Here is a 13,114-nt window from a genome sequence, read left to right on the forward strand (position 1 = left end):
GAAACTGCTGGCCCGAAGGAATAACTTGTTCTGTGTGTGTGTGTGTGTGTGTGTGTGTGTGCAGACATCACTGGCTTTTGTTGTGATAATAATACATGCACGCACAGACACACAAAGTTTGTTTTCTAGTTTCCTCTATACTTTGTAACACACACACACGACGTGAGGCGGATAAATGGATATGTATCTCCCTCTACTGGGAAAAGTGTGTACAGCAACGTTGCTGCCTTTAAGTGCTGCCTGTAAATTTTAAACTTACTCAATCATGAAGAGAGACTATCAGCACAAATACTGACCTATGAGACCTTTGTTTAATGTATGCAGCAGAATGAATGGAAGGAGATTGAACTGCTGAATTGTGGACATAAATAATCTGTGGAAATGTAGTTATATAAAAATATATTTTACACATCACATGTTGTAGAGAATCAGTCATCCTGTTACAACTGACAGACTATACTATACATACTATACTAATCTGTTTGTACTTACAAATAGTGTTGCATGTAGAATTAGCAACAATCTGTTAATTCAAAACGATATTATATATTCATAAAAACCTAATACAAATATTCAAAAATATACTCAAGATTGAATCATAAAAAATAGCACCAGAAAAAGAGCCAAAGACAGAAACAACCTCCAGAAGTGGAGAAAGAAAAGTGGATTGTTTCTGAATTTCCAACAGCACCTGAAGGCAGCAGTCATGTGTGTTTACGTCGGAGTCGCGATAAGGATTATGGGTACAGCATGGGGTGAGTTGCGTAAGGTTACCAAAGGCAACGGTGAAGATGGAGGCTCCAGCCCCGGTTCGTGGATCAAACGCCGCCGGTAACGCTGCGTCCTCCTCGCGCTGATGCAGCGCATCACCAGCCTCGCTGCACGCCGCGAGCTCGGTGGCCTCGCGACGTGCTCACCTGGCATCTGCGCCTGGAAGAGGGGCCCGACCTGCAGCAAGCAGCCGGATGTGTGCCGACAGTGGGCGGCGATGTGCGTGCGTCCTCCTGCGCGTGCTTTCACCGGGGTGTCCGGGCCCGCAGCGCGAGGCCGGAGGTTGTGCAAGCGGAGGTTCGTGTTCGCCGCTCAGAGACACAGACTGTTCGGCTCGCAGCCGGCCGAGCCGCCGGGGAGCTCCGCCGGGCGGCCCGGTGTCTCCGTGGTTGGCATCCCGGACCCGATCACGTGGATCCGGTGCAAAGTTATCATGTATCTCGTGGATCTGCACTTTGAGTTAGACTTGAACTCTGCAGAGTTTCAAACGGGAGTAAAGCAGGTAACTACTGACAGAAGAACCAGCAGGTCTTCTACTCTGCAACTGCATCAGTTCTAAACATCCGGGTAACTTTTCTATATATGTGGTTGATAGAAGGCTTCTACTGTTTGTTTTCACAGTTTAAATGGTTTCAAAGCTTCCTGTGATTCTTCAGATTTAAATGAAACAAACTGAGGTTTTGACATGGCCACGAGGGGTTTTATAGAAGCCAAACATACTAGGATAAAAGATAAATGAGAAACTAGAATGAATGAATTAGAAGATGTAGACTAAAGTTGTTTTATCTTCACATTTCTAACATGAAAGGATGAAAACACCTACAAAATCAACTGCAACTCTTAAATACCACTTTTCAGTTGACGTTAAACTAAATATTTCCTGTTGAGAAAGCGGTCTCACCTCAAGGTCTGTCCAGTAGCTGTTGGGGAGCTTTCGATCGTATTACATGATCTTCATCAGCAGGTGGAGTTTTCATAGTCACGGCCTTGTAAATGTTCAAATTTCCATTATTTCTGAGCGCTCAAAGCTGAGGTCCTTAAAGTTCTCGGGGAAAATAAAATGGAGATTCTCACTTAAACAACTGCCTTGAGCAAACTCCGTCTGCTGATGAAGATGAAGTATGTGATTGAGAGCTCCAGAGCGATCTACTAAAAGGATTTATGTCTGAAAATCAGACCCTGGGAATACCAACATTATAATCAATATCTTTCCCAACTACCATCCTTAAGATAGAGACATAAATTCCCGGCCTGGTTTGAAGCGGAGGCATCACAGTTACCACAAGAAGTGTAGCCCACCAACGCATATCTAATAATGACAATAAGGGGAAAACGACATGAGTCACTAACATCATCCACCATGATGCAGGTGAATAAATCGCCTTGTTGTTCCTCATCCATCCCAGGCTTTGGTCCACGTCTCCAACCTGATGTCCAGTGGCAGATACCACAGTCTAGTGGGGATTGTGTCCAGTGAGGTAACACGTCATGCACAGACAGTAGGCCTACATGTACACACTGGAGATCAATTCAAATGAGAAGTAAATGTTTTACCTGCTAATACTATTCAAACTTTTATTTTAAATAAACATCTTTATAATGCGTATAATGTAATTGATAACCAAAAAATGTAGGTGCAAATGCATGGCCAAGAGTCGCAACCGTCGAAAGTAGTGGATTTGTGGAGATAATGATTAATTATCGCTGTCAGTTTTAGTTTTGATGAATTCTTTTGTCATTTCAGACGATAGATTACGTCCAGACAAGGTGCCGGTCCCTCAGCGAGGCTCAGAGACAGCAGCTCGCCGTCACAATGGAGGACATTGTATTCATGCTGCCGGAAGACGTGTCCGTCGTCTTTGATAAATTTGGTGAGTTTTGGTCCTTGTGTGTTACGTGAGAACACTTGAGTGACAGAAGTGATTTCAGGACACTACTTCGTATTCCATCAGGGTTTCCTTCCAGTCCGTTCAAGTCTTCAATAACCCGAGCAAGCTTCTTGAATTTGATGACGTTGGTCAAATGTCATAAAAGTGTCCCCGCCGTCCTCCCCATGAAGGCATCGTGGACTCATAACCTCAGTTTTTTTTTTTTTTTTTTTTTTAAAGATTTCTGTCTTTTTCTCTCGCAGGTAGAAAGTTCTGCTTCGTGGTCATGAGGTTCTGGCTCCTGTCAACATATGAAGGGCCCGATGACCCCGAGGGCACGAAGATCTTCAAAGTGGCCTCCAGTGACGATGGCGGCCCACAGAGGAGAATAGTGACGGCAGTCTATGAGTAAGCACTCCGCATGTCGTCTGCACAGACGCTCCATGCGTCCAAAACCACGACTCACAATCGCATCTTGTATCATTCGGCTTTGTCGTGTTCAAATCTACAGGATTTGGAAAGCATTATTTTGGAGAATACATGTTCGGGTGGATGAGAGTTCATCTAATATTTAATGCCTCACTTGGGGAAACAGTGAAAGTGACATTTATTTCACTGGATTTATGCCACTAATACACTGGAGAGGAAGACATATTTAGAAGCACTGATTGGAATAAAAGGAAACAAAAGCGAGAGACTCTCCTATGATCCTATCTGTATTCACTTTAATACTTTAATAATGTAAGTTCAGACACACTTTCCAAATATGAACAGACACACTGTTTAGTCTGTGAAGCTCAATGGGGCAAAAAAGCTCTCAATAAGAAAATCTTTTACAAGCACAAGAGTAATCAGACCAGCTGTCCCATTACTTACATATTAAAAGTTTTCACTGATGCCAACTGGATGAATGAAATTCCTAAAATAAACACATGGCATGAGAGACGTCGTAACGTCTTGTCTTTCTCCATGCTTGATCGAATTGTGAAATAAGCTCCCATGCTGTGAGAGCGAGAGATATCGCCTTCCTCCTCGACATCTAATAAACTCACCCTGTCGCGTCTGAACGACGCCGTGAGGAACATCAATGCACACCGTCACCACACAGCTAGATGAAGCCAGCGATGTTCTGCGTTTCCGTCTGAAAAGGACCTCTGATTGCTTGTCAAAAATGTAAATGTAAAATTCTGTCACTGCATCACTTTCCGTTGTTGTGATTTGGGTTTAAAAAAAGAACCCCTGATATGATTCACCGCTGTAACAGAAAGGGGACATAATTCAACTCCCAGTGCATGTAACAGTCAAAGCCTCTTTACATTTCTCATCAGTAATCCGGTTAGTCGCTGGACCACATGGGCCGGCTGTTCTACCTAATGCCCACCTATCTAGTTAGCCAGATTCTCTTTCCTATTGTTTCAGGTCTTGAAATCCTCTCTGAGAAAAGCCTGTTACACTTCAAATGTTATCCCGAAGGCTAGCAAAACAGTTTGGCCGGATAAGGAAGCTATTTTCAGAATCCTCACCACATTGTTTTCAAGGTGAGACGAGAAGCAGAACTTAGTTCGAGTCGAGTGTCTTCCAGAGCTACGGTTCGTTTTCGCTTTGTTCTGTTCCGGGGGACTAATGTGCTACGATTGTCGCATTTGTCCCTCGGTTTCGTTTGTGTTCACGCGGCAACGTTTAAGGGCGGTAAACCGTTCTCTCTTTAGTCAGAAATGTTAGCAGGAAGATTGGCCTGAAAACACTTCGTCCACTCCGCTCCTGTTAAACACGTCGACCCCCTTTTTCCTTCCAGATTCCACCGAGAGCTGACGAGCGGAGCGTCTCCGGACTGGACGGTCACGACTGTTTGGCACTGGCACTGGAAACTGGCCGAGTGACGACGAGGCCATTTGTCCGTCACCAGGACACGACGGGGGAGGAGTGTTCGGCTGAATCGGCTGACCTCAGAACTGTGTGTTCGGATCAGATGAAACGGGACCCAGAGACATAACACCTGAAGACCTCAGAACTTTATAAATGAACCTACCTCACTACTTGAAGGTTGTCCTCAAACCTCTCTCTTGCTCAAAAAATAAAAACCTCACTCCAGATCCAGCTTTCAACCACATTTCTTGGACTTCCTCCGCATATGGGGTTCACTTTGCTGTCATGGTGATGTCACCACGTGACCTAAAGTATGGTCATGTGACAAAAGTGACCATGTATACAAACACCTGTTGTCACGTGACTGAAGCTCCGTTCTTACTGTGGGTCACATGATGACAACTGAGCCATCTCCATGACAAACTATCCACTGAGGAAGCCCATGGGATGCAGCTGAAAGTTCCAGAAAGAGCTTATAAGTGAACCTTAATTTGTTTTGGTCAAACTGCTGTTTCCAAGGTCAAGAATGAATTCTGTTGAATTTGTTGTACCAATAAATTGCTTGATCATAAGACCAAATATTACCCATGAGCCTTTATTGTACACAGGAATCTTCCCTACCCCTCACCAGGTATGTGAGCAGAGTGGTGAGAACTTAAGCTTTGTTTATACTCGCACTTCCGCAGATGGCGCGCGAGCTCCGAAACGCCTTCTCCGAAACGCCAGAGGGTTGTACAAACTAAATGTTCGGTGAAGAATCAATAATACCAGTGTAACGGGCAAAACGGCATAAACCAAACTCCCCGATGCCGAGGAGGAATTGTAATAATAACTGTGAACTCGTCTCATATTCATGAACTACTTTATTGCCTTATTACAAGCCTTGTAAAGAAAGACGTCAAGTATTACGCATTACAACGAAACAAAGGTTGAATATTCTGTGAACTATTTGGCTGCAAAATATTTTAAGCTTTTATGTGTGAACTGTTTGTGACAGTTATGTCTGAAAAGCTCAGAGCGCGCGCCAATTTACAAAAGTTCAGAGGTGCACGACCAAGCGGCGCATCCACTTGTGTGGAGCCTTCGTGAACAATGTGCAGTCCGGGATTTTGTCATTTTGCGCCTCGCGCCCGCTTCACTGCAGCAACCATGAACTACGCTTCATGCTCTTCTCTTACAGAGCTATTTGTTCCGGCTGGTTGTTGTCTGCGTATGGCATAGTGCACCTTTTTGAATACATGTCACAAAAGAAAATTCTCTTTTTGGAGGTTAACTATTTCAGAGACGGTCGACCATAGTGGTTAGAAGGAAATGACTGATACATTCCGGTTTCTCTCCCTTAATAAGTTCTGTACAGTTTCTGACCTCGACATCAGCGAGCTAATGTAAAAGCTCTGTATTAGCACTCAGCATTTACAGGTGAAGCCCTTATATTCCATACCTGTATTCTCGGCATGCAATACATGAAATATAAAAAGGGACCACATATATTAGTGTAAATGTATGAGGTACTTGTAACAACAAGCAACAAGATAATCCAGTCTCCATAGTAAGCAGGAGGGGGGCGTATGTTCTGGTACTTGGTTTTTGGCGATCAGAAAAAGCACTTTATGGATCGACAACACGAGTGGAAATAGTTGTATTCCATCGCTGCAAGCAAGAGTGACACATTCTACCAGAAAAATTGCCCAGCCGCTTAACTTCCGCTAACGCAGCCGGTGTCTGAGCCCACGGTCACTGCCAGAAACGTGTCACTTGTCAAAAAACATCCCGTTGTGAATGCTGCGTGTCATCCCATTCTGTTAGAAGCGTGCTGCAATATTATTAATGTTGACAACATATCTGACAAACAGAGGATTCTGTCATTAGCGGCTGCTAATTCATGCATAATGAAATACGCTGAGGATTATTCTAATTTTCCTGCATAGTAATATGTGGTCTGTGGAAGTTTGCGTGGGGGTATTTTTTGGTTCCAGTGGAGCATCTCGCAGAGTCTTAATGAGATTAAATGAGTGCGGTTAGCATTAGCACATGTCAATATGCTCATGGATATGGGGGAGAGCACATTAAACAATTTACCACGCCCGTGCATCACTCAGTTTAATGGAAATTAACAAGAAAACAAAAACAAAGTGGTGAATGTACAAAAAGCTAATGGTGTTTTTTATTAGTGATTTCTCTGTTTTGTAATCTGCAGACATGTGCAGCAGTCGAGGCGGCGTGCCAACCCGTTTCATTAATCTGGTTAGCGAAACAGATTGCAAACAATTCCTCGTGCCTCTTTGGAAGTCTGTGTCTGTTTGAATGTCTGCGTGCGTCTCAGCTCCGAGAAGCCATCCATTCATTTTGCCCTCTCTGTCAGAACTTTCCATTTCAAGGTTGATTAATAGAATTACAAGATGAATATATGCTTGGACATCAAACTCTGACCGAACAAATGATGGAATAACGTAGGAAGAACGTACCTCTCAGTATTTACTACGGTCACGCCAACTGTTATTGTTAAGTCCAAAGCAATCAATTAAAGATGTGACACTGGTTCACAGCAGCTTAGGTGTACCAACAAAAGATGACATGTTGCCTCCAACAAAAGACAGATGAGATGTTGACATGACAAATGAGCTGTTGCTGTGCATGAAATTATATTTTTCATTTTCATAGACATTGATACTCTATAAACAGACATGTAATTGGAACAGTTCTTTTGTTTGCTGACATGTTTATCTCTGAATTTGTGGCGTTATTAATACTTTGTGTTGTGATTAATTGAATACTTAGTGTATGTTGTCTATTGTGCAGAGAGCTTAAATAAAACACTTTAAGAATTAGTTTTCATTTGAATTGTTTTTATCTCAGCTTCAGCCTATTTACCAGTTTATTTCTGTATGCTATTCAGTCTCATGTGCAGGAGATTCTCCTGTGTGCGTTTGTAGTTTCTAAATTTGTGTTGACAGAAAACTGGTTCTAATATTCAGACCAGAAGAAAGAATGTTTGAGTCAAAACAAGTCACAACTGAGGCCTCTTAAACACAATCTGTTATTTGGAAACCAGAGCACACACGCTCTTGAATCAATCACAGAACATATTAAAGATAACGATAAACACATTCTGCTTTGTTCCAGCAATATGTGGGTTTTTGTCATTTCCCTGCATGCTAATGTGAAAAGATGTGAGAAAATATGAACCTGGTTGCTATCAGAGGAGGGTTGGTTTGTATTCAACATGAAAACCCACTCATATTATACTCCATAATGCATTATTTGTTACTTTGAACACTGCATGTAATACATCAAACAGGTTCCTAATGATGGAGACACAGTTGAAGGAGCAGGCCGGTTCTCCAGCATGTCATCACATGAGAGCAACTTGATGCCGACTAAGAATTAATTCCATATATTGAAATGTGTGCATGAGGTACAGTATGGCTCTCTATATTGTCCTCTGCCAGGTACTGCAAATAGATGCTTATGATCATTAATCTGATGTTAGCCGTTAAAGCTGTATGTGTTCCCCTTCTGCATTTATTGTTTAAAGATTCATAACCACGGTCATGATACAGTAACAGTGTGAAATAAAAGTTGATGTCAGTTGAAGAGAATAGCAGCAGTGATAGAATGTGACAGCACAAATAGATTAGGTGTTCTCAGTATTAGGTTAGGTCACATACCTAAAACAGACTCTGCTGACGCAAAAAACATTCAAATTAAACTTGTTTCTTGGGAGTTCTCATATTAATGCATCACTTCAAAGAAGCTCCCAGCTGACCCTGAACAGGATAAGCGGTTTGGATAATGGATGGATGGATGGACTTCAAAGACGTCAGATCCAAAGTAGCCGAGTTCATATGAACAACAATGTAATGACAAAAAGTGTTGTATTGCTCTATGTATAAAAATAAGTGTCCCACTTGCAAAGGCAAACAAAATTCAAAATGCATTGAAAAAATGTCTTTTTTTGTTGCTCTTTAAAAACAGTTTTTAACTTGACTCTGAGGTCACTGAGAACGGCGGTTCAAAATACAGAGATTTTCACATTATGGTTGTCATGTGAAGGTTTTGGGCGGGTAGTGGAGATATCGTTAAGACAGCGATGAGGAAACACTGTGCCAGTAAAAATATCGTGAGTATCATATTGCTTTTATTTCCTTGAGTACGTTGCGGAAAACTTCGACACAAACCTCCCCGGAGGGATGCTTCATGGACGCCAGCTTCCAGGCTTCTTCGAACGTCTCTTCAGAAACATTAACGCCCACATTCCTGAAGATCTCTGCAATCTGTGAAGAGGAAGATGAGAACGTCAATAAAAAAATATATATATATATATATAAATATTTTAATGCAGTTAAATGAATAACACTATTTTACTTTTCCAGCCCTGGAAAAAGAAACTTCCATGATATTCGTAGTTTTTTTTTGTATGACTGTACAACCCTGGATAGAGTATTTACTTACAGTAAATCTTATGTTGTCATTTAGTTGCACTATACGGTGGATCTTGTGCGTACGTACCTCCTCCTTGGTGCGAGGGCAAAAGAAGTGTTTCTCATGAACACCCCGGAGGGCATGAACCGATGGATACAGAAGGTCTACAGCTGTCGATGTATCGCCGTAGTTGTTCTTGTCAGTGACTCTCTTTATGCGTGGAGCTGGAAGGTCGCAGCGCACAGTCGGGATCCCAGAGGTGCGGCCGTCTATGGGAAGACACACCACATGGTGAGTAAGGATTTTTAGAAGAGGGGAGTGAATAGAATATAAATATGCTGAATTAGCGCTTATAACACTATAGACTAGTAGAAATGTCCACAAATAGGCCTGAACATTAGGTGCTCCAGAAGACATTAATGCAGGTTTAAATGAATATGATTATGACTCTTAGAGAAAGACAATATCTAGCTATCAACGCACATCTCTGTTTCTGACTTACTGGATGTGGGTGGATCACTGACGGACCCGATGAGGGTGTAGGAGGTCTTGAAGTGGTCGGGGGCCTCCCTCGGTTGCCTCAGGGTCCTCAGGGTCTTCAGTGAGCTGCCTGGCTTAATGGGCTCCAGGTCCTCAGGCTTAATTAAGGCCTGAGAGGCAGGAAGCTGTGCCGATTCTGACTGAGGCTTCCTCTCTGTGTTGTCTGGAGCCGTGCTGCTTTGAAGCTCTGCAGGAGACAACATAAAAAGAAACAGTTCAGGAAAATGAGCCTCCACATGTAGCCTCTGCATCATCCTAATGCAGAATTATAAAATCTTAACTGCGACGCTTTAACTACCATGACTTGAAAACTTAGGCTTCCACGTCTTTTATTGCCAAATTCTGATATTTGTGTTGTGTAGTAGTCTGAAATACTATAATAATAAATCAGCTGCATTTTAATTCAGTCTCTGAGACCCGAGGGAGGGAAATGCATTCAAATTTGAAAGTGAGGCAGAGTTTGTATAATCGATACATTACAAAGCAAAACTGACCATTCGTCATAATGCGTTGCTCTTGACTGTTGATGGGCATCTTGTCTTTCCAGTTGAGGAAGTTAGCAAACTGCAGGAAGTTGATTAGTCCGTCCTTGTCTGTGTCACAGTAGTCCATCAGGTCGTCCAGAACCGGCCTGCTCACGTCCAGCTGGAACTGACGACACACTGCCTGCAGGTCCTCTTTGTCAATCCTTCCCTTGCCCGCCTAGTGAAGCAGATACACTCGTAAAAAACATGTTGTTGTCGCTGAGCCCTTTGTGAGACTGAGATGGGAGAATTATAGTAGCATTGTTACTTACTATCACGTCTTATCTCAAACCCTGCAACAGGCTTTTCTCACAGGAGACATTTTGACTTGTCAAACACAGGAGTAACCAACGACATCTATAATCACTGCCTACATGGAAAGGACTGTGTGCTCTTATTCCATTGATTATTTTCTGATACTAAAAAATGTGTTGTGAACTTTGTACAAGGACTTGAGTGTCACTGTATTCTTTCAGGTTAAATGTGACGTTAAATGTGAATAGTTGAACGTACCTCGTCATAATGTCTGAACGCCTGCAGCAAGGAGGGGAAGATGTGGAAGTTGACCTTCTTCAGGTGGAGTTGCACTGCGCTGACCAGACTGCGCTGGCGGTCTCCACCTCTCACATTCTGGCCTGGCTGTGTGGAGTGGATTAAATCTCCAACACCTGTGCAGGAAGTGGAGAAAATGCTATTTGATAACTAAAAAAAAAAAAAAAAAAGCTCCAGTCTGTATTTTATTTGAATTTTTTTACATGAACTCGACCAAATTCATCCGCAGTGAGTTTTCCAAAGGTGTGATCTGGTGGAAGATTCAAGGTATTTCCTCTCCTGAAAAGATGGGTTTAGTGAGAGAATGAAGTTAAACGTTAAAGTATAGTCAGAGGTCACAGAGTCGGTCAGAAAAAGTGTGGCAGAAAACGTACACGTTCGTTTTGCCAAGTTGTGACGCCATCTTTTCCCTGGTCCCAGATCTCTTCCAAACAGGGTTTGGATTGTAAAACCTGCGGCACAGGGAATATAGGAATGAATACGTAGAGTTGTGGAAATTGAGAACATAGCACTTGTGCTCACTTCATTCAGCACTTACTTCTGAGTCTCCCCCAGCCAGTGGAGGGCTTTGCCAAGATTACGTCCGTCGGTGAAATGAGGTGTGGGGATCCCAAACCTGCTGTCTTTACTGTAGTGGCTACGGTCGTACTTCCTATCAATCCTCTCACCTGGAGCAGAGCACGGTGATTTTATGGGGATGAAGGCCATAAGTAATTTTTCAAGATGATCAACAAAATTTAACAAAAAGATTGTTGGTAGTGAAAGTAAAGGCGTTTTGCGTAATATACATTTTTTTTCCCCATTCTTACCAACAAAATAGGCGTTGTGGGTGCGGAGGTAAGCCTCGTCTCCCTCCTGAGCTTCCCTCTCCACCTCTTCCACTGTCTTTGAAGGGTTAATAAGCTCACGCATATCCAACCCTGAACAAAAAGGAATGGGAGACATTCAAAAGAGAACAGACTAACCATTCTCACTGTCACTATAAATATGTATAGACCTAGAACATAATCATCGGCATTTAACAGACCATTTCTTAGTTGTTGTTTTTATCTTTTTAACAAAAAAATGGTATTTGCCATGACCCTGTTGGACGAATCGCATACCTTTAACAGTCTTAACACCATATGTAGTTTTGTCATTGTACCGGGTGGGAAGTCCACCATGCTGATCACGTGACTTTCCCAATGGTGCCTTTTGAATGGAGGTGTACGTTGCTTCACTGAGCTCTTGCAGCTTCTGCTGGAACAAGGTCTTTGGGGGAGGATTTAGCAAGCTTTTGCCCTGTTGGAATCATGTAAAAATGAAGAAGTTACATCCATATTCTGGATGTGTTTGTATGCAAACACCAGTTTGGGGTTGTAAAAAGTAATTTTTACCTCTTTAACGTTAACCCACAATATGATGTGTGTGTGCTTTTGTGTGGTACTCACAGTGAGACAAGATTTGGTGCTGATGCCATGAACAAGGGTGCTGGCAACAGTTGGGTCATTGGCCTTCCCTCGGTGCACTCTGACAGATCCTGGCTCTGGGTGGATGCTGTTGTGGAATTTCCTTACCCCCGGTGGGGTGGGGGCCTGGAAAGTAAAAGATGTTGATATGGCATATGAGAGAGAATAAACATGCACCTGCAAAGCTGTCTGCCACTTTAAATTATATGTCATACTTCAGTTGTGCCAAAGCACCCAGAGATAAAACTGATAGATATGTGCACTCTATAGATAAAGATGAAGAAATTATTATCCATATTGGATAACCCGGACCGCCCTCTCCACCACCTACTGCAGGGACAGCGGAGCACTTTCTCCAACAGACTCATCCAGCTCCGCTGTCACAAGGACCGATACAGGAGAACATTCCTGCCCACTGCAATAAGACTTAATAATAAATCACCTCCGGCCAGATCAATCACACGACTATAACACCGCTACACTGTTGTTTGCTTGTTGTTTGGTTAAATCTTTGCACTATACCGTTTAGTTAGTTAATTTAGTATTATTCTATTTCATTGTATATATTGTGCATTTTTTATATTTAATATTTTTTACTCAGTTATTTGTATTGTATATATTGTGCATTTGTATACTCTGTTACTTTGATCATATGCTGCTGTAGTGAATAAATGTCCCCTTGCAGGATTAATAAAGTATCTATCTACACACACACACACACACACACACTTAAAAAATGACTTACCCTTGCAGCTTCTTGAAAGCAACATTTAACCCGGTCTCCTACAGGTACAAGTTTTCCTGCCTGGTGTTAAGAAAATATTAACATTATAGTATTCCGTGTACAGTATCGGCCAAGACAAAAAGGTTCATCAAAGGTAACATCTTAACGTGAACTGACCGTCGGTATGTTTGGACATCTATCTGTACATTTCAGTTGGTAAGAAGTATTTCCGTCCGTCATATCCAACTTTAATTCACGTGTATAGCAGCCAACCGGCGAAAAGAAAACCGTCAAATTGTAACTCTAGTTAGTTTTAACTTTCTCCTCGCGTATAACCAAATTATTCAGCTCGACGCTCGCTTGAGTGGCGCACATGTTTGGAGTTCCGTATCCTAGCAA

The 13,114-nt window shown here is 42.4% G+C and overlaps 2 protein-coding genes across 2 annotated transcripts; one reads left to right on the forward strand and one right to left on the reverse strand.

The window, feature by feature from the left end:
• Positions 1-771: 771 nt before the first annotated feature.
• Positions 772-5,084, forward strand: LOC116394399 (m-AAA protease-interacting protein 1, mitochondrial). The gene is made up of 5 exons (XM_031867454.1): positions 772-1,273; positions 2,178-2,249; positions 2,516-2,642; positions 2,903-3,047; positions 4,435-5,084. The coding sequence occupies exons 1-5, from the start codon at positions 857-859 to the stop codon at positions 4,517-4,519; spliced, it is 846 nt and encodes a 281-aa protein (XP_031723314.1). The 5' UTR covers positions 772-856; the 3' UTR covers positions 4,520-5,084.
• Positions 5,085-7,841: 2,757 nt separating this feature from the next.
• efhb (EF-hand domain family, member B) lies at positions 7,842-12,959 on the reverse strand. The gene is made up of 13 exons (XM_031867496.1): positions 12,893-12,959; positions 12,737-12,796; positions 11,974-12,117; positions 11,647-11,824; positions 11,353-11,463; positions 11,082-11,211; positions 10,918-10,995; positions 10,758-10,822; positions 10,505-10,659; positions 9,962-10,169; positions 9,430-9,654; positions 9,015-9,196; positions 7,842-8,779 (listed from the first exon to the last, which is right to left on the reverse strand). Exons 1-13 carry the CDS (start codon positions 12,953-12,955, stop codon positions 8,633-8,635), a joined length of 1,746 nt encoding a protein of 581 aa, XP_031723356.1. The 5' UTR covers positions 12,956-12,959; the 3' UTR covers positions 7,842-8,632.
• Positions 12,960-13,114: the final 155 nt, after the last annotated feature.

Source organism: Anarrhichthys ocellatus, unplaced genomic scaffold (assembly GCF_004355925.1).
Source record: "Anarrhichthys ocellatus isolate YVR2014 unplaced genomic scaffold, GSC_Weel_1.0 scaffold39, whole genome shotgun sequence".
Lineage (NCBI taxonomy): Eukaryota > Metazoa > Chordata > Actinopteri > Perciformes > Anarhichadidae > Anarrhichthys > Anarrhichthys ocellatus.

Coding starts and splice junctions, on each gene's coding strand:
- LOC116394399 (XM_031867454.1), top strand. CDS start 857: ATGCAGCGCATCACCAGCCTCGCTGCACGCCGCGAGCTCGGTGGCCTC. Junction 2,643..2,902: donor CGTCGTCTTTGATAAATTTG/GTGAGTTTTGGT, acceptor TTTCTCTCGCAG/GTAGAAAGTTCTGCTTCGTG. Junction 3,048..4,434: donor ATAGTGACGGCAGTCTATGA/GTAAGCACTCCG, acceptor TTTTCCTTCCAG/ATTCCACCGAGAGCTGACGA.
- efhb (XM_031867496.1), bottom strand. CDS start 12,955: ATGACGGACGGAAATACTTCTTACCAACTGAAATGTACAGATAGATGT. Junction 11,825..11,973: donor GCACCAAATCTTGTCTCACT/GTGAGTACCACA, acceptor TGATTCCAACAG/GGCAAAAGCTTGCTAAATCC. Junction 10,170..10,504: donor CGTTCAGACATTATGACGAG/GTACGTTCAACT, acceptor CTGCTTCACTAG/GCGGGCAAGGGAAGGATTGA.